The 27,521-nt window shown below is 46.5% G+C and overlaps 1 protein-coding gene across 6 annotated transcripts in view; it reads right to left on the bottom strand.

Annotated features, from left to right (window-relative positions):
* Positions 1 to 1,565: 1,565 nt before the first annotated feature.
* Positions 1,566 to 27,521, bottom strand: part of DDO (D-aspartate oxidase) — a 245,331-nt gene continuing 219,375 nt past the window's right edge. For all 6 annotated transcript variants that reach the window (XM_069234614.1, XM_069234613.1, XM_069234618.1 and 3 more), the window contains one exon: positions 1,566 to 2,999. In XM_069234614.1, the coding sequence (XP_069090715.1) occupies positions 2,432 to 2,999 (568 nt within the window). In that variant the 3' untranslated portion in view covers positions 1,566 to 2,431. The remainder of the gene's footprint in view (positions 3,000 to 27,521) is intronic.

Here is a 27,521-nt window from a genome sequence, read left to right as displayed (position 1 = left end):
TCATCTATGCCAGATCATTTTTTGATGGGCTTCAGCTATAACAACTTTAGACACAGATAACCTACCATACATACCTGATGGAGTCTGCTGTTAAATTACTGGAAGAATTGAATCTATTTCAACACCTATAGCCTAGCTAATGTTTAAAACTGATCATCATTAAGATAAAAGAATACTTACTAAAGATTGTTTACTCTCAGGAAAGTTAAGCATTTCATTTTTGACTATTCCATGATTGATCTTCTATCATCTCTCTCAAAATAAGGTGCCTCGGGTGATTATGCAGACTCAAATCACTAATTTAACTGACTGCACTGTTATCGTACTTAATTGCAACATTTCAGGACCTCAACTGGCTCTAGGAACGAAAATTCAGGACCAATACCCAGTACCCACCCAACGCCTGCTTCTTTGGTCCTAGCATGAACATTATCTCAGGTCATTGCTCTCTATGTGCATACTTCTGTTGACAACATGGTTGGTGCCACATTTGACTTGCAGTGCCGGCCCCTGCTATGTGGCATTCCTGCATAGGGAGAAGGAAAGAACTCGCTGACATGTCATAGCCTTATGTTAGTGGGAAGAGGTTAACGTAGCAAATGATGTGAGGCAGAATATAGCAAGAGGCAAGGACAGTAACTGTATTCAGCTCATGACAAAATACATGTTGCGAGTGGACATGATAAAATCCATGGATGCAGATGAACATCCTGGCCACTCACGTAGACCTTCATATTGAGACACAGTAAACATGCATTGCTTGGAGTTGGAAGTGATGGGGGAGGACAACTGGGGGTACGTCACAACGGGCACCATTCTATAAGCATGGAAAAGCCATTGGCAATTGGCTGAGTTACAGTAAGAGTAATGAGGCGCCCTGCTCTCCTCCAGTTCAATTGTGTACAAATGTAAACATGGTTTCCAACATCGCATAAGGATGTGTATGCAAGCAGAGGAGACAAAGTCAAAGTTTCAAACCATTTTGTCTCGCATCAAAGCTTTATCATGTAACTCCAATGAAAAATGTCATCCATAAGACCCGCTGTAGACACCAGAGTACAGTCAGGACATGCGTATCTATGTGCTGTTATTCACAAAGAAACTACGTGGACATTTCCCCCCTCAATTTGGTTAGTACCTGGGAACCAACCTAAGACCTTACTGTGAAGTGCCAAGCTCCCTAGGGCACGGATGCAGTGCATAGTTATTCCACCAGAATATTGCTTATAAAATATCTTAAGGTCAAAATATTACGGCTTAAATATCAAGAACCGAAATATTGGGAAGAAAAGTATATGTAGGTATAGGTTTGCCATACTCAACTTCACATCGATGTCACTTGATTTGGTCAAAGTACATAGATGTGGATTTATCCCATCTGCTTAACTCTACATGGGGACCTAAATCAATGTAAAAGTCTGGAAGAAAATTGAATCCACTTCAACTACTTAAGTTGATGTGGTAGATTTTCTAGATACAGATTCGAATATTTTGGAAAATACATTTTTGAACAAGTAATTCCTAGAAATAATAATTTCACACTACTTCTGTATCAAAGTACGCTATTTTGGCATATATGAATTTATTTCTGAATATTTTCATATGTTGATGACTAACGATTTCAGCAAAAATGACCATGCCTCTGCAAGATCGCTTTTTGAAGGGCTTCAACTTTAGACAGACAACAGAACATACATACCTGACGGTGTTTTCTGCTATATTACTGTAAGAATTCAATATATTTCAACACCTTTAGCTTAACTAACGTTTAAAACCACTCTTTATTAAGAGAAAGGAGTACTTACTAAAGATTGCTTATTCTCAAGATAGTTAAACATTTCATTGTTGACTATTCCATGATTGAACTTCGATCATTTGCCTCAAAATGCTTAGGGTGGCTACGCTGATCATGCAGACTTCAACCACTAACTTAACTGATTCCACTGTTATCGTACTTATTGCAATATTTCAGCCCCTCATCCATCTCTAGTACCGTAAATTCAGGAAATGTGTTTCTTTCATACATTTCTAAAGACTAGAGAATTGCCCCACACATCAATTGCATATTTTGGCCTTAAAATGCATACTGGTTTGAGAGAAGAATTTGCAAAATCTTCTCTCTCTGGTTTCCATGTTGGATTTTTCTTTGAGATCAGTGTTTGCTGGCATTGAATGCCGCAAAAGATGTCTGGTAGTTCAGACGACGATCTAATTCACCACAGATCCCTCACCTCTGTGTGATAAACATGTTCACTGCAGCTGTTGGGTTATCCTTGGAGTTATGAAACACATGCAAATATGGCTACCCAACGAAAAAAAGTAATCTTATGGTAGGGCAGTGTTGTTCGGTCAGGCGCAAGAGGTGTCTGCCTGACCCTCTGGGGTCTGGCCTATTTTATTTATCAGATTGATAGACCCGAATGACAAGCTCTCATAACTTTGATTTAGTCATGGTGTTGCTCAATAAAGTGACAGTCTCTTCCACAAGGCGTGTTGCCTCTTTGGCAGTTCCTCTGTGCACAGAAAATCCTCCCCCGCCATGGCCATAATTGTGGACCACATGCAGTCGCTGGCCACCTCGCAGCAACACCTCTCGCTCCAATCTCACGGCGGGTCTGGTGGGCCTTAGTCCCACTTTCTCCCTAGTTTCTTGGACTCCCTCAAGAGAGGGCACAAGAGCTGTGCACCTCCTAAATATCTCCTTGCTGACACTGGAATCTGGTTTTAGGCTCCACTCGTTTTGCACTCTTGTTCCACCGAGGGTTACGCTGCTTATCCCCGGGTAGATGTATGTGGAGCCGGAGCCATCACGGACAAAATGAGTTAGCCATGGAGCATGAACCTTAAGTACTTGTCCTTGCACTGGGTATATCCCCTTGTCACCGAAGAGCTCCCTGGAGCCAAGACCTGCACAGTTGACAACAATGTCATACTGGCCATAAAGTTCCCATACATCTTGTACTTTTCCAGCACGCTCTTGACCTCCATTTCTTTTCAACCTACAAGAAAAAAGGGGAAAAAATTGTAAAACTCGGAAGACGTCAAAGATCTAGTCATTAAGTAACAGGCCCATTATATGGCGCAATGTTAAAAAATGGTCAATTCACAGGAAAGAACAGACAGGTAGACAAAACCTGAGGGTTTGTGCCACTAGGAATGATGCCAGACACATTTCACATTACTGAATGTATTGCATTTACATGGTATTATATCTCCACAATTCCTTTTATGATCAATTAGGATAGGGAAACGGCCACAAAAAAAGCAGTGGAAATGGCTTTTGGGGTAATGCTGCTACTGGTAACTGTTTACGCATCTAGGAAGAACCCAGACTGCTTAGGAACAAACTCTAAGTACCCCTCTAATCTGTTTACTGGTCCACCTGAAATTCAGTTTCAGCAGCAATGCTGGGCAGTAGCCACAAGAAAAAAACTGGTGGAAAAATACCTGGAAAAACGACCAGAATTATGGAGTAGTATGCTGAAAATACTGTGGTAAAATCACGTTCCCATGCTATTTCCCATGCCATATGGTGGGACTGGTAAATGCCTGGTAAAGGCACTGTAATACTGACTACCATTGTTAATACGGTGTGCTGTACCATTATGCCTTTTTAGAACATTGGAATGTTGAGTGCTCCATTGAAAACGATGGAGTGCTCTGGGTTTCTACAAATGAGCATCAACATTTCAATATTGGGCCCATATTTATACGTTTTTAGTGCCACATTTGCCTCATTCTTTGACGCAAAATCGGCACAAACTTGCAAAATACAATTGTATTTTGTAAGTTTGTGCCGTTTTTGCAACAAAACGCGGCGCAAATGCAGCGCAGAAAGGTATAAATATGGGCCTTGGTCTTTCACAGCTGGTGCTGTGAACAAAAGCCTCACGGAGCCAAGGGGATTTCACCACAGGCTTTGTGGGACCTTTGTTTTGCTAATTAGAGCATTCTGCCCTCTAGAGGCAGAATGTTCTAATAGCACTATAGCCTGAGTAGCTGGGCTATACAGGCCATTATAGGCCCACCACCTTGTTAAAGGCTTTTGCCTTTGGCTCAGGCCATTGGCGCTAGAGCAGGCCTTTAATGTCGAGGCTGTAAGGCTATATTATCAGCCCACTTGGGATGGGTTCCTAAGGACCTAATTATGAGTGCTCTGTGGGTTAATTCTTTACCCCTGGAGTTAATAGTATTGGCTATCCAGTTAACTCAAGGGGGTTCAGTATTAACAAGGATTCCGAGCTGAACCCTTGGAATTCTTTGCGAAGTAAAACATTACTAGGAGAGTCAATAATTCTGGGTCTGATTCCACAGTTATTCCTCATTACTTGCCTCATCGGAGATTCCGAAAAACTTGCATTGGCACCTAACAGGCAAAAACTCCATTACTACTGATGCATTCCACAACCGTTCTCTGGAGGCAAATTGCACTGCTGGCGGCATTTCCTGAAATTACTAGGAGTTGATGCTGTAATTTTCAGAGATATCTGGAAAGATGCAAAGAGCCGTAAAGGGTAGAAGCTACTGTTATGGTACCTATCTACCACCTAAGGAACAGTTACGCTTATGCGGTCAGTAGTCCAGGGAAAGGGGTGGCGTCTACAGAACATGTAGCTTAGGTGTCCCCAATTGTGCAAGTTCACAGGACATTGCCCGTGTATCCCGTGACTGTCCAAAGTGGAGTGGCCTAATGACCAATTTCATAACAAGCGTGTGGGTTAGTGTTCGCAGGGACCCTTAAGAAAAGTCTCTGTTTCCCATAGACAAAATGGAGTCTATTTGTTTTGGTCGTCATTGGGCATAAGCCCGGAAGTCTCCCTTGCTTAGCGTGTGTATGGAGAACCTAACCTTCGAGAACAGTCAAAGCGCATGCACTACAGCGACACCTACCATGAGTAGGCACTCCCTGACTGCACACTAATAAAGGGAGAGAGCCCAGTGCAATACATGTTACAATTCCGAAGGCAGCTTTTACTTGCCTGTTCCTGCCATAAGGAATCCTGCTGGGAGTCGCTGCTGATTTCCCACTTTATATTATTTGAAAACTGGCTGAAGTAGTTTGAAGGAAACTTTATTATTTTAATTCTAGATTAGGGGCCTAATTAACTGACAGCTCCTCTGTCAACAAAGCAACTTGGTTCAAGGCTACTGCTCAAGCCATTAAGGTAGTTTTCTCTCCTGTCAATAACACAGCCATTGTGATAGTGTTCTCTTGTGTTAAAAGACACTAGTTGGTGCACTGGTGTCACCAGAATTTTGCACAAAATTATCCTAGTACATAGTTACATAAGTTTTCCTGCCATTTGCACCAACATCAGTACGGTGCAGAATGCCACCTCTCTTGTGGTAGGTTGGGGAAAATGTGGGTTTTGGGGGGTGGGGAGAACGCCCTACCCCCTCCATGAAATCTTCGGGCAGGTGGTAGGGTCGATGGGGCGAGGGGCGGCAAGATTTGTTATGGGTGCGTGGCCAGGGGGTTGAATGTAAATAATGGACAGTTAGAATAGGGTGCCATTTTAGGTTACGGTACAATCCAGCTGGCAGGGAAAGATTTTAGAATTTCCTTCTGCTTGTCCATAGCTTTAGTGAAGTTTATGTGACTACATTTGTTTTGTGGAAAGGATTGGAGGATGGCTTTGCAGGAGCATGTGCATCAATCCCTGCAGGTTTTGGCAGATGCAGGCAGGCTTGGCTTCCTTGCAGAGGGGGCCCTGCAGCAGGCAATGGTGCCCCACTTGTAGCGACCTAAGAGATGGTGGTGGCAGCCGTTATGGCCTATGCGTCACCGGCTGGAAAAGGCAGCAGGGAGTGGGTAAGTGCTGAGCAGGGTTGTGACAGTGCAGAAAGTTGGCCGTATCAGACCGTGGTCCCTCACTGTGCTGCATTGGGCAAGAGTGGAGGCTTGGGGTTGGGGTTCAGGGAATGTGAGGTAAGAGTCGAGCCTCATTGGCACTTGGGAGATCGGAAGGGAGTTCTAGGGTGGTTGGAAGGGGCAGAGGTTGTGGATCCGAGGCAGCTCTTTCTGGCGCTGTGGCACAGCTTAGGGGTGGGCGTCACGGGGAGGTGAGGTCTCTCCTAATGCAGACCCACCTATGCCTGGCGAGGGCCGGGAGGATGCAGGGAAGAGTATTCTGGAGGTTACTATGCCTCTTACGGGTACGGAGCATGTTCAGGAGCAGCCGCAGCCCGAGAGTGCAGTGACGCCTCTTGGCCACATGGAGGCCCATGACGTTGTGTCAGGGGCGGGCTGGAGACGAACAGGGCCTGCGTCTCAATTTAACTAGTTGCAGAGGCAGGCCTGGCTTGCTGATGGCAGCAGTGGGTCAGGGGGAGTTGGAGTTAGAGGGAATGGAGGACAGCAGGAACCAGTTCTGGGGCTGCTCAGGACATGAGTGAGAGGAGCAGCTGGGTTTGACACTCATTTCATGTGTCTGGGAGTCACAATCATTTCTAGCACCATCACAGTTGGAGACCATGTAGGGCGGCAGGTAGGTTGCGGGTGATGACGCAGAAAAAGAGAGGCTAACAAATATTCATATATCATGTAACAAAATCGTATAAGGTAGTGTTATTTTAGCAAAGAAAAATAATGTACGAGGGAAATTTTGCCCACGAGGTAGTTTGCCATTATTATAAACAAGCTTAATTAATCATGAAGAATTGACAAATGTAGTAATCCGTCATAATTGCAAATGTATTCTATGATTTTCTTGTTGAAACTGTTATATGCTTAGCTTAAATTTAGCAGAGGCTTTGGCCTAGTTGCCTGGTCTCAAATTTAACTGCGTGGCTTTCACTTGTATTAACAAAGACATATTCTTTTACTTTAAGGTTGTATTTTTCCAGTAGAAATTACTAATACACTTATCTCAAGGTTTCGTGCTGGGCTAATTTCATCCTCTTTAAAGCAAGGTCAGTTTCTGCAGGTGCAGACAATAAAAGCTCTGATATAGAATTAATTTGCAAACTTTGTTGCAACTTGTGTCCCAAGGCTCCAAGGACACCTTATGCATAAATGAGTACTAGGAGAAAGACACTATTCATTGGTCAAAAGGAAACCACCCTATGAACCCTCCAGTGGAAGACCCTGAAGAATTTGGAACGTTTCTTACTTAATCCCACCGGACAAAGAGAAGTCAGCCATTTTTTACGATGCCATTAATTAGTCAAATTCAGTTGCTTATATTAGTGATTTGCATTGCTATAAACTAGTGCATTATAATCCAGATTTTGCGAATATTGCGTTTCTTCCGCCGCTATGGACAGATAGTAATGTTCGTATATGTATACCATTTGATTTTGAGACTCACTTATATCATGCTAGCTTTGTTAATATAGGGAAATAAAATTCATTAACTTCTAATCAACTGGTGTGGTTATTCATGACTGAAAGGTCATGGTGCGTCAAAATACCGATTGTTATTGATTCTTAATGTGTTGTTTGATCTATTAATTGAGTATTGGATATTGATTACAATGATTAACTAGTATTGATTTGAGGGATCCGACTATTCTTGGATGAGGAGAACCCAACTCGGTTAAAAGGTTCACTGACCTCCGGCGTGTCCAAGTACAAGTAATTTATAAATACTGTACGCGCTATCAGTAGATGGTAGCAGAGATTGATGGTTTCGCCCTTTGGGACCCCATCCGAACAATAGACGGAGTCAGGTTAGAATTTTCTTTGATAAAACAAGTTGGAGAAATGATGATGCCCTAAATCCCCAATGACTTTCCCGGAATCTCGGAGCTTGCGAATGGAAGAAATGGAGGTGTGAGAATGCTTCCGGCGTTTCTAGTGACAGTATGAGTGAAGTTAGGGTTTCGCGCTTGCGCAGCTTATGCCGCAGATGAATTGTGAAGTTTGTGAGGATTTTTAGGGGGTTACGAACTCCAATCAAAATTTTAGAGGAGTGATACTCCAAAGTGTGAGAGTAGGGAAGTCGTCGAACTTCATATGTGTGTAGAGCTTTGTGCAGGAAAAAAAATTGTCCACGTGGTTGTTGATGTTGAGACGGGCCCTGCGAGGTCAAGAGACTCCGGAGTATGTTGAAAAGTGTAGGAGACACTTGATTCATGTTGTAATCTGTTCGGTTTAATAGGTTGATCGGGCGTGGTCAACGAGTCAGTATGAATATTAAGGAATGAAAGAAAATTTCGACTTTGAGATTTGACGAATTCTAAGGCGCGCTAGAATAGTTCATTGATTGGTTGAGAGTAAAATTTGTGGGTCAAATTTTGCTTGCGAAAGTGGGAAACCGAGAAAGATGGAATAACTGCAAGGCTAGTGAAAAATCCCTAAGGTTTCTGAAGCGATTGTATTACCCTTCCTGTAGTAAACCGACAGATTTGTTTACTTCTTTTTGGTTAGTGCTCGTGATATATATTGCAAAAATTTGTTTTGAGTGAAGCTGAATGAAGGAGGACAAGCTGCAAGACTTTGTCAGCCGCAGTGTGTGAGCGTGACGTCACTAGGAGCCGCGCTGGGATAGGTCGGTTGGCGAGAAGGGCCGCGCACGGATTGGACACAGTCCGTGGAGCGCAATTGGAGGGGAAAGACAAGCGAAGAGTATTCCGGTAATTAAAGTCACTTATTGATTATATTTTTCTAAGAAAATAAAAGACGCAAAGATTAAATTTTTCAAAGCATTTAAGAGTGCCTTGAGGGGAGATGTATATATTAAAGCAAATGTAGGAGAAGAAATACCGCCTGAGGGTATGCCAGCTTACATCGTGATTGAAGAAAAGGGTGTCGCACCATGTCTTTGGTTAAAGCAATGGTGTAAATTAACAGAAAAGCATGGAAGTGTAGCGTTCCCTATCCATGGGTCGTTTAATCTAAGAGTTTTGGAGAATCTAAGATTAGCGATATACGACATGAAAGTACCTCCAAGCCCAGCACAGTTTGAAGCATTAGCAATTTTGGAGCTAATGGCTAGAAGGCAACAACAAAAGAAATTTGAAACAAGAGTGAGAAAAGTAGAAAAGACACTAGCGGATGCTAGATGGGATAGTACTCAAAAGGTTTGGAGATCAGACGTATTGCAGGAAATTAAATTGTTCCCAGCAACTACTGACGAAGCAGAGGCGGAAGGAAGGAAAGCGACCTATAAAACAAACAGGAGTCAGTCCAGATATAGAGAAAACAACAGAAATTCAAAAAGGTCAGACGAGTCAGACGATGAGGAGTTCATTGTGCAATTGCTAAATGACCGTCCGCCACCATATGTGGAAAGCGAAAATGGCCCAAGCACCAGTACTGCTCCTCCAGAACCAATACAAGGTAATGTAACACCGAATTTGAGAATATCACAGAGGCAAAGCAGTTCCGATATGCCTTTTACACCACAAATACCACAAGTTCAGAGAATATATCCTGACGTGCCTAAATTGAAACCTGTCAATGATTGTCAGCCGCAGGTTCAAAGGCGCTATTGTGATGAGCATAATTTGGAAATGACTTCTAGTTTAATGGCGCAGGGAGGACAGAATTATCAAAGACCGACATTGATTCAAGCCGAATCAACACAAATTTTGATGCCTCAAAAGCAAATACAAGAAGTGCCGAGGTACACTCAAATAGCAGAAAATCAGTTAGACATGCCAGCAATGATGAACCATAATGTGGGAATTAACATGCCACAGAATTCGGGGAACAGACAGAATCCAGACGGAATATCTCTGCCTATCACTGTAGGTCCGCCAGTACCATTGTATATACAGGCAAAGCCGAATGTATGCGACCAAGGGGTAATGACACAAAATGAGACAGGGAGAAGATGCATAGAAAATACTCCAGAAACAACTCCGGTAGGAACACTGCCAAATAGATCTGGGTCTTTGTTGGAATTTAGTCCAATTCCAATTTGTGCTCCGTCAACTGTGGTAAGGTCAAGTCCACCACTAATAGTACAGCTAACTTCAAAAACAGAAACGTTACAGAAACCATCAGCAGCAGTCGATGTAAGTGCTACATTGATGGGACTGAACGCGCAACATTTAACACAATGGTTGAACAGTCTGAACTCCCCACAGAGTACACCCAGTGGGAAAGGAGAAGAATATTTTAATAGAATAAGACTGGCCATGGAAGCAGATGAACTAGTAGAGGGAACGATGGGTTTGAACAGGTTAGAATCATACACAGAAGAAGAGTTGAGATACATGTGCCCTAGAATTATGAGAGAAGTAAGCAACATACATAAGAAGTTACAAGAAATTGCAGACAGAAACAAGATCGATATAGGTAAGACCAAACACTTGAGCAGAACTTACAGGTTAGATTTTGAGACAAAAGATTTTGAACACATAAGATCTGCAGGGATGAAAACACACCTTAAAGAGATACGGCAAAGAGCGCAGGTCTGGAGATGTTTAGACAAATGGGAGAGCAGGTGGGTTACGAAAAAGGACAAGAAGAAAGAAAGTACCCCAGATCGGAATGAGAAAGCACAATAAAATGATGATCTGATAACCATGTTACCAATGAGAGAAACAGCAGGGGGAAAACTTGTACATGTACCGTGGCACAGGTGCGATATTCAATCCTTTACGGATGATTTCCCTAAATTGAGAGAGAAACCGATCGAATGGTATCAACAAACAGATAGATTTGTGAAACTCGCTAAATGTCTTTGGGAAGACCTGAACACCTTATTCAAAATTGTGGTTCCGGCAGATTTGTGGGAAGATTGTAAAAGGGCTGTAGGTTGGCCCACAAGTGAACCAGAAAGAGATAGGGGCACAGGTGCACCATCACCTACGGTAATGAGTTTATACCATAAGGTGATTGAGCATTTGAAAACAAAGGTTGCGTCGAAAAATGTGGATTGGCAGAGAATTGACAGAACAGCCCAAGAAGTTAGAGTCGATACATGCATACTATGAGAGATTGTTGAAAGCGTTTAAAAATTACAGTGGCATGGAAACGATTGAGGCAAAGGACATGCTCCACTTTGTGTTCAGATTTGTGGAAGGATTAAGACCCAAAATCAGCCAGATGATTAAAATGCATTTGATTTGTTGGCAGTCAAAGTCGATGGATGAGGTGTTGAATTATGCAAATACTGCAGTGATGAGATTGAGACAAAGCAGAAAAGGTTGAAGGAAAAAGTGATGCAGCTTAGAACAGCTCAGACAGGTTTGCAAGGTTTGCAAGGTTTCCAACAACAATTGCCGCAGCTGAAACAGCAGGGAAATGCTATGTTTCAGCCACAGATGAGAGGCAGAGGCCGAGGGGGTTTTGTGAATAATGGTCCTGATTTGAATACTGTCGTGGCTCCAAATGGTATACAGGCAATGAAGAAGGTGATGCCATGTCACACATGCGGAATCATCGGGCATTGGAAACGGGAGTGCCCAATGTTGGTGCAGGAAGGCGTAGGTCAGCAAAACAATGATGTCAATTCATTTCAGAATATGAGAGGACCGAAAATGAGAGGTCCAAATCCAAATTTTCAAAATAATGTGAATCAGATGCAGGGTTTACAACCCGTACAACCACAGCATGTGCAAATGCCCCGTGTACAAATGGCACAGTTGCAGCCAATACAACAGCAGTTTCCTATGGTACCTAATCAGCAAATACCCTTAGCACCAATGAATCAGCAACAAGTAATGCTTCCTCAACAGGTCGCTGGTCAAGGAATGAACCAAAATGACACAGTACACCAATTCCCGTTACACAGTGAGAATGGAATAAACGATGTATGGGAGAGTGAAAGTTCAGATGAGGAGGGAAATTGTATGCTTGCAGCATCTTTGGAAGTTGATCAAAAGAGACCGTATGTGGAAGTAAGAGTTATGGGTCACAACGTTTCATTCTTGGTTGACACCGGAGCTACACGCTCTACAGTCAGAAGTATCGAAGTACCAAATTTGCCACTTTCTGGGAGAACAGTTCAAGTAGTGGGAGTGGCAAATAGGTATCTGACAAACCCAATCACAGATCCAGTGCACGTCAGAATTGGTAACTATCAAGGGTCACATAATTTTGTGGTATGTGACTCAAGCCCGATATCACTATTAGGGAGAGATTTATTGTGCAAATTGGGATGCTCGATTATGTGTTCAAATGATGGAATAAAAATTCAGACAAACAGTGATGAGGAAGAAGAGGACAGTATAGGAGCGGATGAAGTGGAAACTGTTGATGAAGAGTATCCCCTGATTACTCTTTATCCAATGCTCACTGAAGCAGGCATTCCTTCTGAGTTACAGGAAACAGTTGAAAAAGAAGTGTGGGATATAACAGGGAAAGAAGTAGGACTGGTTAAAGGAGCAGAACCAGTGAAAGTGACTGTAAAACCCAATGTAAATTTTCCTCAGACTCCACAATACCATATGTCACAAGACACTCTAATAAAAGTCGCCCAAATCATTGATGAGTTCGTGAAACAGGGAGTACTGAGAGAAGTGCTAAATAGTCCATGTAATTCACCAATCACGGGATTAATAAAACTGAGTGGAAAGGTCCGAATTGTTCAAGATTTGAGAAAAATAAATGACATAATAGTCAAATGTTGTCCCGTGGTACCAAATCCAGCTGTGATAATGTTTCAAATTCCCTGTGATGCAGAGTGGTTCTCAGTCATCAACTTGTCCCAAGCATTCTTTTCTGTGCCTCTTCATGAGGACAGCCAATTTCTCTTTTGCTTCAAATTCCTGGACGTAGTCTACAGTTAGTGTCAAATTCCTCAAGGGTTTTCGGAGTCACCATCAATTTTCAATCAGATTCTAAAGAAAGATTTGGAATCGTTGGAGTTACCTTTTGAATCAACCTTGGTACAGTACATTGACGATTTGCTGATCGCATCCAAGACAGAAAATGACTGTACGGTTGACACTATTGCCCTATTGAACCATTTGGGAAGGAATGGACACAAAGTGTCCCCTTCAAAATTACAATTCTGCCAGAAGAAAGTGAAATATTTGGGTCACCAAATAGAGAAAGGGTCGAGAAGAATCATGAAAGAAAGAATAACAAGTGTACTTCAAATGAGTCCACCCAAAACAAGGAGGGATGTGAGAAAGTTTTTGGGAATGGTGAGCTACTGTCGCCAATGGATTCCCAATTTCTCGGCTCTAGCCAAACCTTTGCTGAAACTGACCCAGAAAGATGCGCTGGATGAAATAGTGTTGAAAAGAGATGAAATGGATGCTTTTATTGAATTAAAGGAATGCATGTGCAGAGCTCCAGCTTTACGTATGCCTGATTACACAAAGCCTTTCACATTGTTTTGTCATGAACGTGATGCATGTTCCTTGTCTGTCTTGACTCACACCCATGGTGGCATAAACAGACCAGTAGCATATTTTTCAGCTACTTTGGATCCAGTCGCAGCAGCCTTACCAGGATGTTTGTGTGCTGTAGCAGCAGTTGGTATAAGCCTAAATCATAGTGAAGGAATAGTGATGGGACATCCTTTAACAGTTATGGTCCCTCACTCAGTCGAAATACTTTTGACACGTTCCCCGAACGCAGCACATGACCGGTGCTAGGCTTACAAGGTACAAGACAGTAATCTTGGGATCACCCAATGTGCAGCTGAAAAGGTGCACTACGTTGAATCCACCAGCAACCTTGTTTCCCAGTGAAAATGTCGAAATTGAGAACGCCGAAGACATCGAGCACGACTGTCTTCAGGTGACTGAATTTTGTACAAAACCAAGACCTGATATCAAAGACACCCGATTGGAAGAAAATGATCAAATAATTTTTGTCGATGGTTCGTGTTTAAGAGATGCACTAGGAATATTGAAAGCTGGATATGCTGTATGTACAATAACAGGTGTTCTGGAAGAATCCTGGCTTCAGGAAGTGTACTCTGCACAGGTAGCGGAACTAGTAGCCCTTACTAGAGCTTGCCAACTTTCCGCATTAATGAAAGTCACCATTTACACCGACAGTCAGTACGGATTTGGAATAGTGCATGATTTTGGACAATTGTGGTCACAGAGAGGCTTCATGACCTCTTCAGGATCACCGGTGAAAAATGGTGAAAGAATAAGAGAATTGTTACATGCCATCCAGTTACCAGGAAAAGTAGCAGTGGTAAAATGCAGTGCACATTCGAAATCACAAGACTATGGTGGTCATTACAACCCTGGCGGACGGTGTTAAAGCTGCGGTAATACCGCAAACAGGCCTGCGGACAAAAAAAGGGAATTACGACCCTGGCGGAAACCGCCAACTAAGACAGCCACTTTAACACATTGCCCGCCACGGCGGTACAGACAAACAGCGCGGCGGTCACCGCCAACAGACAGGCGGAAGACAATGTACCGCCCACACTATCACAACACACCAATCCGCCACCTTTTCCGGGGCGGATTCACCGTGGATAAAAACACGGCGGAAACAGCTTGTGCTATGGGAAAACGCTCACCTCAACACATCCCACAAGGAACGAGGACACCATGGAGCCGGAACTACAAATACTCCCTGCCCTTGCATTCCTGCTCATCTACGACCAACAGAGACGTAGGCGCAGAACATACCGGTGAGTACAGCACCTACGACATGGGGAGGGGGAGGCAAAAGTTACGGGGACACCCACCAAACACCCCCACCCCCACCCTCGCATATTACAACATACACACCAATGCATTCACAAAAATCACAGTAACAACCCACAATCCCCCCGGAAGAATGCAAAGACAAAGCGAATAGTGGTCAAACTTTGTATTGTGCCAATATACTACTCATTAAAAAATATACCGATATATATATCACAAAATCTGTCAAAAATAAATGTACAATACAAGAAGTAGTGCAGATATGTAAACAACAATGTCCGTGCACCAACAGTCCAAAAATGCATGGGCGACGCCCACAATAGATACCTGACCAAAATCCGAGAGAACACTGCCGGGGCATCAGATAGAAACAATACAGGCACCTCATTGGGAAGGGAAGGGGGGGCACCTCAGCCGGATGAATGCGAAGCCAGATCCACGACGGGGCTCCATGCCCATTGATGTATCCTGGGGAGTGCAAAGCCACAGTATCTCAATTCACTTCAGTGGGTGGGTTGCCCACTGTGCCATCCTGGGGAGTGCAAAGCCACAGTCTCTCAAGTCTCTACAGTGGGTGGCTTGCCCACTGTTACATCCTGGGGAGTGCAAAGCCACAGTCTCTCAAGTCTCTACAGTGGGTGGCTTGTCCACTGTTACATCCTGGGGAGTGCAAAGCCACAGTCTCTCAACTCTTTACAGTGGGTGGGTTGCCCACTGCTACATCCTGGGGAGTGCAAAGCCACAGTCTCTCAACTCTCTACAGTGGGTGGGTTGCCCACTGTGCCATCCTGGGGAGTGCAAAGCCACAGTCTCTCAAGTCTCTACAGTGGGTGGGTTGCCCACTGTGCCATCCTGGGGAGTGCAAAGACACATCTTCGCAAGTAGATGCAGTTCTCTACTGGTACTGGGTGGGACTGGTGCCCAGACTGGATGAGTCTCCCCGTGAAAGTACATGTCCTGTCACAGTCCCAGCTGCACATGGGAGAACGATGCCTGATGTGCCGGACTATTCATACCCACACGGTCTTTGCCCTGTTCAGCGGTGCTTTGCCATGGCTGGCTTTGGACTGTTCAGCAGTGCTTAGCCATGGCGGTCTTTGCCCTGTTCAGCGGTCTTCACCATGGCGGTCTTGGCCTTGTTCAGCGGTGCTTTGCCATGGCTGGCTATGGGCTGTTCAGCGGTGCTTAGCCATGGCGGTCTTAGCCCTCTTCAGCGGTCTTCACCATGGCGGTCTTGGCCTTGTTCAGCGGTGCTTTGCCATGGCTGGCTATGGACTGTTCAGCGGTGCTTAGCCATGGCGGTCTTTGCCCTGTTCAGCAGTCTTCACCATGGCGGTCTTGGCCTTGTTCAGCGGTGTTTTGCCATGGCTGGCTATGGACTGTTCAGCGGTGCTTTGCCATGGCGGTTCTGGTACGGATATTGGTGTGTGGCATTACGATCTCCACAATGGACATTGGTGTGTGGCATGACGATCTCCACACTGGACATTGGTGTGTGGCATGACGATCTCCACACTGGACGTTGGTGTGTGGCTTGACGTTCCATCATTGCCCAGCGGGGCTGTGGGATTCTGGACCCTCATGGGCTGTGACTCCGGCGGTGGCGGTGGTCTCCTGACCAGTTACGATACTTGAGCCCTCCTGGACTGTGACTCCGGCGGTGGTCTCCTGACCAGTTACGATACTTGAGCCCTCCTGGGCTGTGACTCCGGCCTTGGCGGTGGTCTCCTGACCAGTAACGATACTTGAGCCCTCCTGGGCTATGACTCTGGCGGTGGTCTCCTGACCAGTAACGATACTTGGGCCCTCCTGGGCTGTGATTCCGGCGGTGGCGGTGGTCTCCTGACCAGTAAAGATACTTGGGCCCTCCTGGGCTATGACTCTGGCGGTGGTCTCCTGACCAGTTACGATACTTGAGCCCTCCTGGGCTATGACTCTGGCGGTGGTCTCCTGACCAGTAACGATACTTGGGCCCTCCTGGGCTGTGACTCCGGCGGTGGCCTCCTGACCAGTAACGATACTTGGGCCCTCCTGGGCTATGACTCTGGCGGTGGTCTCCTGACCAGTTACGATACTTGAGCCCTCCTGGGCTATGACTCTGGCGGTGGTCTCTGGACCAGTGACGATACTTGAGCCCTCCTGGGCTGTGACTCTGGCGGTGGTCTCTGGACCAGTGACGATACTTGAGCCCTCCTGGGCTGTGACTCTGGCGGTGGTCTCTGGACCAGTAACGATACTTGGGCCCTCCTGGGCTGTGACTTTGGCGGTGGTCTCTGGACCAGTAACGATACTTGGGCCCTCCTGGGCTGTGACTCTGGCGGTGGTCTCCTGACCAGTAACGACGGTGCTGGCGGTTGTGTCTGGACCGCCGGAAATGATGGTGCACTTCTCCGCCGTGACACTCACAACAGGTTGGGGAGACTTCCTCAGGACCTTCCCCACCTTCTTTTGAGTTACAGATGACTCACCGCCTTGGATCCCATTTCACTGTTTGTCCCACCAGGAGTCTTGACACGGTCCCGTCGTCCACTCTCCAATTTCGGAGCCTTTACAGGGGGTGGGCTGACAGTGCCTTGGCTCCGGGTCCTACTGCCTGCCCTGGTGGACGGGGCACTCCAAAAACCTGGTACACGCACCACTGATACTGGAGGCTTTTTGGCTGAGGCGCTACGACGGGACTGATGAATTGGAGGGGGGGGGCAAAAAGGTCAATTTGACATAGGGACAGTTTCTGACGTACACTGGGATGGGTAGCTGGAGGGGCTCTGGGAGTGGAGGAAGAGGAGGTGGTTGTAGGAGGTGTCACTAGCTGTTTTGGGTGCAGGTGCAGGTACTGGAGGCTGTCGTGAGGTGGATGGATGTTGGGTGAGTGATTGCCGACGTTTGTGTACTTTGGGAGGGGGCGTCACAGACACACTGGGAGAGGACACAGGGGACCTGTATATGGCAGTGGAGGTAGTGAGTGCAGGTGAGCGGCTTGTGGTGCTGGGTGTCCTGGTGCGAGTCCTAGTGCCTGTAGATGTGGTGCATGCAGGTGTGTGTGTAGACGACACTGGGAGGGAGGAGGGAGAAGAGGAGGAGGGGGACACAGTGGAGACAGTGGATGTCGCTGTGTCTGTATGTGTCTGATGCTTGTGTGAGTGCCTGTGGTGTGTGTGGTGCCTATGTTTGCTTGAGCTACTTGTGTGTGTTGACTTGTGTGCATGCTGGTCTGTAGGTGTGCTTGGGATGGGCTGGGGTACAGGGGATTGGGTCTGGGTGGAGGAAGTTGGAGGGGGGAGGCTGGACACAGGGACAATGGCTGCCATCAGTGCTGAGGCCAGAGATTGCAGGGTTCGCTGAAGGACAGCCTGACCAGAATGAATGCCTTCCAGGAATGCATTACCGTGTTTCAACTCTCGCTCTACACCCTGGATGGCATTCACAATGGTAGACTGCCCAACAGTGAGTGACCTGAGGAGGTCAATGGCCTCCTCACTGAGGGCAGCTGGGGTGACTGGGGCAGGGCCTGAGGTGCCTGGGGCGAAGGTGATGCCCACCCTCCTGGGTGAGCGGGCACAGGGCGAACGCTGAGGGGCTGCTGGGAGGGCGGTGCTGGTAGGGGAGGTGGCGGCTGTACCTGTAGAAGTGGGGCGCACAGATGGTGCCGCCACCACAGGGGAGCTCCCATCGGCGGACGAGTCCGTGTCGCTGTTTGGTGATCCTGTGGCCGATGTGAAGCTCCCCTCGCCCTCCGTCCCACTGGTGAATTCAGAGTCTGTGGTGTGGCCCTCCATGGCCATGTGGGATGCGGCTCCCTCGTGCTCCGGTGCCACTGTACCTCCGCCTGTTGATGCTGATGTACAGAAGGACAGGGAGAGCAGAAAAAGGGTGGAGACAGAAGAAAGAGAGTTTTAGTGCATGGCATACCGCTACCGTTGGCGGACAAGACAAACGCAGCAGCCCCCTGCATTACGCCGTGCTCCTGCCCTCTGCACATGCAATTTCTGGGATATGGCCTACATGGCAATGGTAGAAATCTGCCCACATGGATGGCAAAGGGGCAACTATACATCAGTTTGCCTTTTTTTTTAGCTGGGGTAGAGTGCCACATGGCCTACATAACGGAGGGGCCTTGCCTTCCTAACTCGCCCTGGCCTAGGGACACCCACAGCCCACCACCCCCACCCAGACAGCTCCACTGCACGCAAAGTCCATAGGATGAGGTTGTACTCACCCCCTTGTGTCTGCTGTGATGTCCTTAAGCGCCCATCCAACTCCGGGTAGGCCACCGCCAGGATTCGGAACATCAGGGGGGTCATGGTGCGACGGGCACCCCTCCCACGTTGGGAGGCCATCCCCAGCTGAGCCTCCACCGTCTTCTTGCTGCAGCGGCGAATGTCCTCCCATCTCTTCCGGCAGAGGATGCCCCGTCTCTGGTGGGCCCCCAGGGTCCGGACTTCCTTGGCGATGGCACACCAAATGTCCCTCTTCTGGTGGGCGCTGACCTACATGACATGCACAAGGAAAGAGGAACAGTCATTACCTACAGCACCGTTGTTGTAATTGGCCCCCTCCCAACTCTATCCCTGTGGCCCATTCATCCCCATGCATGACTGTTCTATGTACTCTGCCCCCTTCCCTGATCCACCCAGCCCTCTCCACCCAGGCCTAGCCCATACAACGTGCTCCCTGTGTACTAACCTGTTGGTCTGGAGGACCGTAGAGTAGCGTATACTGGGGGAGGACCCCATCCACAAGTTTCTCCAACTCCTGTGCAGTGAAGGAAGGGGCCCTTTCCCCAGACGCGGCAGCCATCGTCGCTTCCAGACCGAGGTCACAGCAGCACTAGCAGTGTAGGTCCTCTCCTGTCGAAGGTCAGGTATCTAGTGATTGAAGAGATAGAAAATGGTGGTGACGTCCGCGGCGGTGATGTCCGCGGCGGTGCGCATCATCACCGCCAGCGCACCTGTTCATTGGCTCCTGGGACCCATAGGGTCCAATGTTAACCAATGCAGCATTGCGCCACGCTCTACGACCGCCTACCGCGACGGTGTCCAACGCCAGCGCAGTTACCCCACAATTCCATTGTCCCAGTTTAGAGGTAAGGCAGCCGCCATTTCAGGGGCCCACATGGCTTCAATTACTACTGCGTCACCCTAACCGAGGCCTACACTCAAAACCTTTCCCAGATGGGTTAATTGTCTGGTGTAGTCTTGTGTGTGACTGTGGGTACATACCTGGAGGAATGCTGACAGTTTCTTCGCTGTTGTCCTTCTTAGGCACCGTCAGTTGGGACATATTGGAAGATGGCGGAATCCGCCGGTGTACCGACCGCTGGTGGACCTGTTGACAATGGAAGAGCGACATGTCATCATGACCTACCGGTTTGACCGTGCTACAATCCGGGAACTATGTACCCAGTTGGAGCCAGACCTGATGTCACCAATCGCCATCCGACTGGAATCCCCCCTGACGTGCAGGTGCTGTCAGTGCTCCATTTCCTTGCAAGTGGGTCTTTTCAGACAACAGTGGCCATTGCATCAGGGATGTCCCAGCCTATGTTTTCCAACGTGTTGTCCAGAGTGTTGTCTGCCCTGCTGAAACACGTAAGGAGATACATCATTTTCCCTGAGGTGGCGGATTTGCCTACAGTGAAAGGTGACTTCTATGCCCTTGGACATATCCCCAACGTCATAGGTGCCATTGATGGGACCCATGTAGCTCTGGTCCCCCCCCGCAGGAATGAACAGGTGTACAGGAACAGGAAGAGTTATCATTCCATGAATGTCCAGATGGTCTGTTTGGCAGACCAGTACATCTCGCAGGTAAATGCAATGTTCCCTGGCTCAGTGCATGACGCCTACATCCTGCGGAATAGCAGAATCCCTGATATGATGGGTGAACTCCAGAGGCACCGTGTATGGCTATTGGAGGACTCTGGTTACCCCAACCTGTCCTGGCTACTGACCCCAGTGAGGAATCCCAGGACCAGGGCAGAGGAACGGTACAAGGAGGGTGATCGAGCGGACCTTCGGCCTCCTGAAGGCCAGGTTCAGGTGCCTCCATATGACAGGTGGGTCCCTATTCTACTCACCGAAGAAGGTGTGCGACATCATCATCGCCGGCTCCATGCTCCATAACTTGGCATTGCGACGCTAGGTGCCTTTTCTGCAGGAGGATGACACAGATGACGGTGTTGTTGTAGCGGTTGAGCCTGTGGAGCCTGTGGACAGTGATGAGGATGAAGCTGATGAAGATGAAAACGACAACAGGGAGTCAGTCATACAGCAATATTTTCAATGAGACACAGGTGAGTACAATTTCATGTTTCACATTATATTACATTTCACACATCTACCTCTAGCCTGTACCTACATTTCACTCCCTATTTGGTAACTGAGTTGTCCCCTTCCATTTCAGTTTCAGTAATGTGGTAACCTACGTGTCAACAGCTCGCACCCTTGAAAGGCTTGTGATGTGTGACATTGGTATGTTGACCTTCCAATGGGTAACCTTTTTTAACACTGTAATTGACAATACAAAGTTCACAATCATTGACAGACTCCAATATTATTGAGGTTTCAAGGGTGTTTATGGAAGTGCATAAAAATGTAGGGGGGTTGTGAAATGGGGAGAGGTCATGGTGGAAGAATGTCCATGGCAGAGTCCAGTCTATTAGTCTCACAGGTACATTGCACATCTGGCCATTGGAAGTGGAGCTGGGGCAGTTCCAAGCTGGACAGGGTAACAAAGTGGGACAGTGGGGGGACAATCAGGGTGGTCTTATTTCCTGGCGGGGGTCTTGCCATCTTGCTCTGTCCTGTTCCTGGATCTCAGGGCCCGCTTTCGTGGTGGTTGTCCGTCTGCAGGGGGTGGGGTGCTGGTGTGTTGGTCCTGTGGCGGGGAGTCCTGTCCACTAGCACCGGCGGAGGTGGTGGGCATTTCATCGTCCTGGCTAGTGTCAGGGGCCCCTTGGAGTGCCACGGTGTCCCTTAAGGTCTTTTGAATGTCCGTCAGCACCCCTACGATGGTGCCCAGGGCGGAGGCGATGGTCCTGAGCTCCTCCCTGAACTCCAAATACTGCTCCTCCTGCAGACGCAGGGTCTCCTGCAACTTGTCCAGGACCGTTGCCATCGTCTCCTGGGAGTGGTGGTATGCTCCCATGATGGAGGATAGGGCCTCGTTGAGAGTAGGTTCCCTTGGCCTGTCCTACCTCTGTCACACAGCATCCCTCCCAGTTCCCCGGTGTTCCTGTGCCTCCGTCCCCTGGACCGTGTGCCCACTACCACTGCTCCCAGGTCCCTGTTGTTGTTGGGGTGGTGGGTTACCCTGGGTGCCCTGTAGTGGTGGACACACCGCTGATTGACCTGTCCTGGGTAGGGAGGTATGGGCCCGCTGGGTGGGTGCTGTGCTGGGGTTACCAGAGGGTGTAAGCTCGGTGTTGGGCTGTGGCTGGGCAAGGGGAACCGACTGTCCTGAGGCCCACGATGGTCCGGGCTGGTCATCAAGATCCAGTAGGGCAGAGCTGCTGTCGTCACTGTGGCCTCTTCTGGGGGTAGAGTGGTGTTGTCTGGACCCTCTGTGTGGTGACGTTCCTTCGGGTTCCTGCGGGGGTATAAGTACATGATTATTGCATGTGTGTGTTTCATGGTGTGCAATGGTTGGGTGTGCGTGAACCCCAGTGCAGGCATTCCTGTGTGGGGGCTTGTGTGGTGATGGTTGGGGGGTGTTGTGGGTCTGTGCAGTGGGCATGCTTCAGTGATGGGTGTCCATGCTTAGTTGTGTCATGCAGGTCTTGGGGTTGGGATGGGTGATTGGTGTTATGGGTAGATTAGTGAGGAGTTAGGGTGATAGGGGAGGGTGTGAGGGTGGGGGTGTGTGATAGCATGCAGGTAGGGTGGGGGATATGATAGTGAAGATTTGACTTACCAGTGTCCGTTCCTCCAACGACTCCTGCGAGGCCCTCAGGATGCAAGATGGACAAGACTTGCTCCTCCCATGTTGTTAGTTGTGGGGGGAGGAGGTGGGGGTCCGCCGCCAGTCCGCTGTACCGCGATGTGGTGCCTGGATACCGTGGAACGCACCTTCCCGCGTAGGTCGTTCCACCTCTTCCTGATGTCCTCCCTATTTCTTGGGTGCTGTCCCACAGCGTTGACCCTGTCGACTATTCTTTGCCATAGCTCCATCTTCCTTGCTATGGATGTGTACTGTACCTGTGAGCCAAATAGCTGTGGCTCTACCCTGATGATTTCCTCCACCATGACCCTGAGCTCCTCCTCGGAGAAGCGGGGGTGTCTTTGGCATGACATGGGGTGGTGTGTGTGATGTGTGGGGTGGTGTATGTGTTGATGAGTGTGGTGAGTCTAGTGGTATGTGGTGTTTTGTGCGTGGATGTTGTGTGGGTGATGGTGTAGTGTGCCTCTGTGTGATGGTGTTATCTATTCTGTGCTGTCTCTCTCTGGCCTTCTCTCAGAAATTGTGGTCGTAGGGGTTTGTGGGGGATGTGGGTGTGTGTTTTATATTGTGTTGGGTGTGTGGGAGTGGTGTGTGTATGTGTATCAGGTGTGTGTATTTGTAATTGTCCAATGTGGCGGTGTTTTGGAGCTGTGTGTGTATTTTGAGCGCGGCGGTGTGTACCGCCAATGGAATACCGCGGTTGAAAGACCGCCGCGTGGATTCGTGGGTCGTAATAGCATGGGTGTGTTTCTGTTGGCGTGGAGGTGGAGGATTTGTTTCCGCATATTTATCGCTGACCTTTGGTGTGGCGGACTTGTGTGGGTGTCTGAACTTCGGCGGAATCCGTGATGTGTGTCATAATAGCTGTGGCGGTCTCCCGCCGCCGTGGCGGTGTATTGGCGGTCTTCTGCACAGCGGTAAGCGGCTTTTACCGCCAATGTTGTAATGAGGGCCTATGTTTCTTTGGGAAACGGATATGCAGATCAAGTCGCAAGGTTTTGCGTATTGAACTGTATATTGCTCAGAGACGAATGGAACCTGATAAATGAGCCAGAACTTGAACCAAGTGAAGCCTTTGCTTTAAAAGTTGTAGATACAATTGAAGAATTGAAATTCCTACAAAATAATGTCAGTAAGGATGAGAAACTCTCAAGGAGCAAACTACAATGTATAAAGAAACCAGATGATTTGTGGGTTTCAAGTGAAGGGAGATTGGTTCTACCAGACAGTCTTTTAACGCAATTGGCCAGGTTGTATCATGGACAAGCCCACCTTGGAGGGATGCCATGATTAGATTATTCAAAATTGATTGGTTAAATCCCAAATTCCGCCAAGTTGCTGAAGCAGTTTTCTATCGTTGCGTCATTTGCCAACAAATGAACGCAGGGAAGGGAACAGTAGTAAATTTGAGCCACATGGGAAGAGCAAGAGGGCCATTCAGCAGGATGCAAATGGATTTCATTGAGATGCCTATGCATGCAGGCTTGAAGTATGTGTTGGTGATTGAGTGTATTTTTAGTCACTGGATTGAAGCATACCCTACACGCAGAAATGACAGTCTCACAGTTGCAAAACTACTCTTGAGAGAACTAATACCACATTTCGGATTCCCGATCTCTTTAGAATCAGATAGGGGAAATCACTTCAATAACGAAGTAATCAAATTATTGTGTGCAGCGCTGAACATCGGACAAAAATTGCATTGTAGCTACCGCCCTGAAGCATCAGGACTAGCGGAGCAAATCAATGGCACATTAAAATCGAGGATGGCGAAAATATGCGCATCCACAAAGTTGAAATGGCCTGACGCGTTGCCTTTGGTGTTAATGTCAATGAGAAACACACCTGATCGAAAAACTGGACTATCACCTCACGAAATCCTCATGGGCAGAGCCATGAGACTTCCAGCAGTTCCTGTAAATGCTCTTGTAAATATTACTGATTATATGGGATTGGACTACTGCAAAGGTCTGGCTGATGTGGTCCGCTCTTTTTCTCACCAGTGGAGGCAACCACCTTGCCACTGATCCAAGGTCCAGGACACACCCTGAAGGCAGGTGACTGGGTCATGATAAAGAAGCACGTGAGGACGTTGTGTCTGGAACCCCGCTGGAAAGGACCTTTCCAAGTGATTCTGACGACTACCACCGCTGTGAAGTGTGCGGGAGTTCCCAAGTGGACTCACGCTAGTCACACGAAAAGGGTGACGTGCCCCACAGAAGAGGAGGTTGAAGCGTTGAAATTACCTGCAGCTGACAGGAAAGTACCAGGCACTGAGACAGAACAAAGAGAGCCTGAAAGCGAACAAGCAGAAATCGAGACAGAAGAAATATTTTCTGAGGAAGACGCAATCGATCCTTTTGAGGACAACAGAGAGGAAGTCTCAGGAAGCGACAAAGAGCCTGAAGGTGACAAAGATCCTGTCACAGGTGAAGAAGCAGGAGAGTCTAATAAGAGGAGGACTTTCCCAGAAGCAGACAATACAGGCAAAGAAAAGGAAAACCTGATTGACCTCCTAGGCGAAGGAGACAAAACAGAACAGAGTGAAATCGTTCGAATTCTTCCAGAACCGGTTGCAGGTCCATCAAGTGAAAGCAGCGCGAAACGAAGACAAAGCATATCGCCAGTGAAATCAAAGACTAAAGAAATATTAAAAGAAAGTGAAGGGCCAAAGTTGAAGGAGAAAAGAAAAGAAGTGTCTATCGTAATAATATCACTGAGTGAAGAAAAAGACACAGCCAAAGAACAAGACATCTGCAAGAGAGAATCAAAAGGTGATGCAAAAATGAAGAGGAAAAGAATACCAAGCAGAAGATATTCTGGTCCAGAGTGGGCATACACAGCCACTAACGATTGGTCAGACGAATTTCTATCTCTCAGTATTGAAAATGAAGAAGCAGAACGACACTTTGGTACTTGAGAAATTAAAATTTCATGAGCATTACCGAATAAGACATTGACAACCTGATTGACTTTGAACCGGATAAGACATTGATAACTTGATTGACTTTGAAACCGATCTTGAGACAAAGCTGCTAAACCGATAAGAGACTAAGCTGCTAAAGAAAACTGTGTGAACATTTAACTTGTTCAGCTATATATATATATCTGCAAATCTGATTTGATAGAGTGTCTTCAACTTTCTGATTCTATAAAGATCATGACAGGCTACACTACAAAAGAACACAAAATGAAATGTTGTAAATACATGTGTATAGGTCTAAAAACTGCATGTGTTCTAATAATTATAGCAATAGTTCTTGGAATGCATGGAGAGAATGAAAGAGACGCGAATGATGCTTCTACTTCTAAACCTACTACTGAATTAACTCCTCTGCAGAAACTCGAACGAGACGAGAAATATTTACACGACAAGAAAGAATTATCTTCCAACGCCTTCTATCGCTTGCTGAATGAGTATGTTGATGCGAAAGATTGTTATGTGTGCACACAAATACCTACCTCAGTAATAGTAGGAGTGACATATCATAGCATGCCTCTCACGTATGGAATTTCATGTAGTTTGTTACTAACCAGATTTTATGGTCAGGAGTCTATTCAATACTTCTATTCCAATCATGATGTCATGTTTTCATATGTCTCCATAAGAGAGTACTTAAGTAAAGTAGCAAGAGATTATTATATAAAAAATAGTTAGGGGTTTCTTTGAACCATTATCACCTTTTTCCACAGCACAAGCACAAAAACCTTACATGCTTGCTTGCACCTGTAGAGAAAAGCTTTTTAGATCACACTGAAGATAGAAGGAAAGTGGTGAAGGAGAAATTAGAAAGGGAATTACACAAAAGGACATCTGTAGATAACTATGCTTTTGCCGCAATAAAGACATAAGGGAAATTAGCTTTAGATGCAGTACATGTAGGAAAGCTTTGTATATATAGACCTAAATCATATTATGACACAATCTTTGTGGGTACGAGCGAATGTAAACACGCGTTTTTGTTTCAAGCTAAATGGACATTCATGCTAAATGGCCTAGATCCAGCTACTCTAGGAGTATACTATATTTGTGGACTCAATGCCTATTATCGTCTTCCAAAAGGATGGTATAGGAGATGTTATTTGGGAATAGTATTTCCAAAGATTTATCAACTAGACGACTTAAGGGAATTTCCAAAGCTGTCTGAATTACATCGTATTCAGAAGAGGGAGACAGCTTCTGGTGTGGTAGGAGATATATTTGGAGCGTTGATTCCTTCAGTAGGAGTCATATTGAATTCAATTAAAATACGAAAGTTGTCTACTATTGTGGATAACATGCTGACTAAATTCTCAGGAGCCATGATCCTGATTGATGCTGAACTTGCTGCAGAAAGAGCTATGACTCTTCAAAATCGGCTTGCTTTAGACATTCTTTTAGCAAAGAATGGAGGCGTTTGCAAAATGCTTAGTGCACGTCACTGTTGTTCTTATATTCCAGACAACAGTGGGCAAATTAGAAAAATGCTTACAAATTTAACTAACGAGTGCAGATTTGAAAGAATTGAAAGAACCAGGAGTATGGGAAAAGGTTGGAAAAGGATTTGCTTCCGTGGGGAATTGGCTCAGCAACATTTGGAACGGACGGTTATTGAAAATAGTAAAAGGAATAGTAATAATATTAATCTGCTTATTAGGTATTTGGGGAATATGGAAAGCTATTAAAATATTGAAAACAAGAAACAGAAGGAAAAGAGAAGAGAAATAACAAAATAAAATGGTAGAAATATACAGAGAAAAATCAAAGGGAACAAAAAGAAAGAGGGAATTGACTGAAGTGTCAAATTGCTAAAACAGAATTTTAATGAAATAAAATTTGTGGTAGAAGATTTGATGTGATGACATAATTAGTCATCAGAGGAGGGATTGATGACGCAGAAAAAGAGAGGCTAACAAATATTCATATATCATGTAACAAAATCGTATAAGGTAGTGTGATTTTAGCAAAGAAAAATAATGTACGTGGGAAATTGTGCCCACGAGGTAGTTCGCCATTGTTATAAACAAGCTTAGTTAATCATGAAGAATTGACAAATGTAGTAATCCGTCATAATTGTTAATGTATT

The sequence above is a fragment of the Pleurodeles waltl genome, chromosome 5 (genome assembly GCF_031143425.1).
Source record: "Pleurodeles waltl isolate 20211129_DDA chromosome 5, aPleWal1.hap1.20221129, whole genome shotgun sequence".
Taxonomy (NCBI): domain Eukaryota; kingdom Metazoa; phylum Chordata; class Amphibia; order Caudata; family Salamandridae; genus Pleurodeles; species Pleurodeles waltl.
This window is presented reverse-complemented; position numbering and strand designations above follow the sequence as displayed.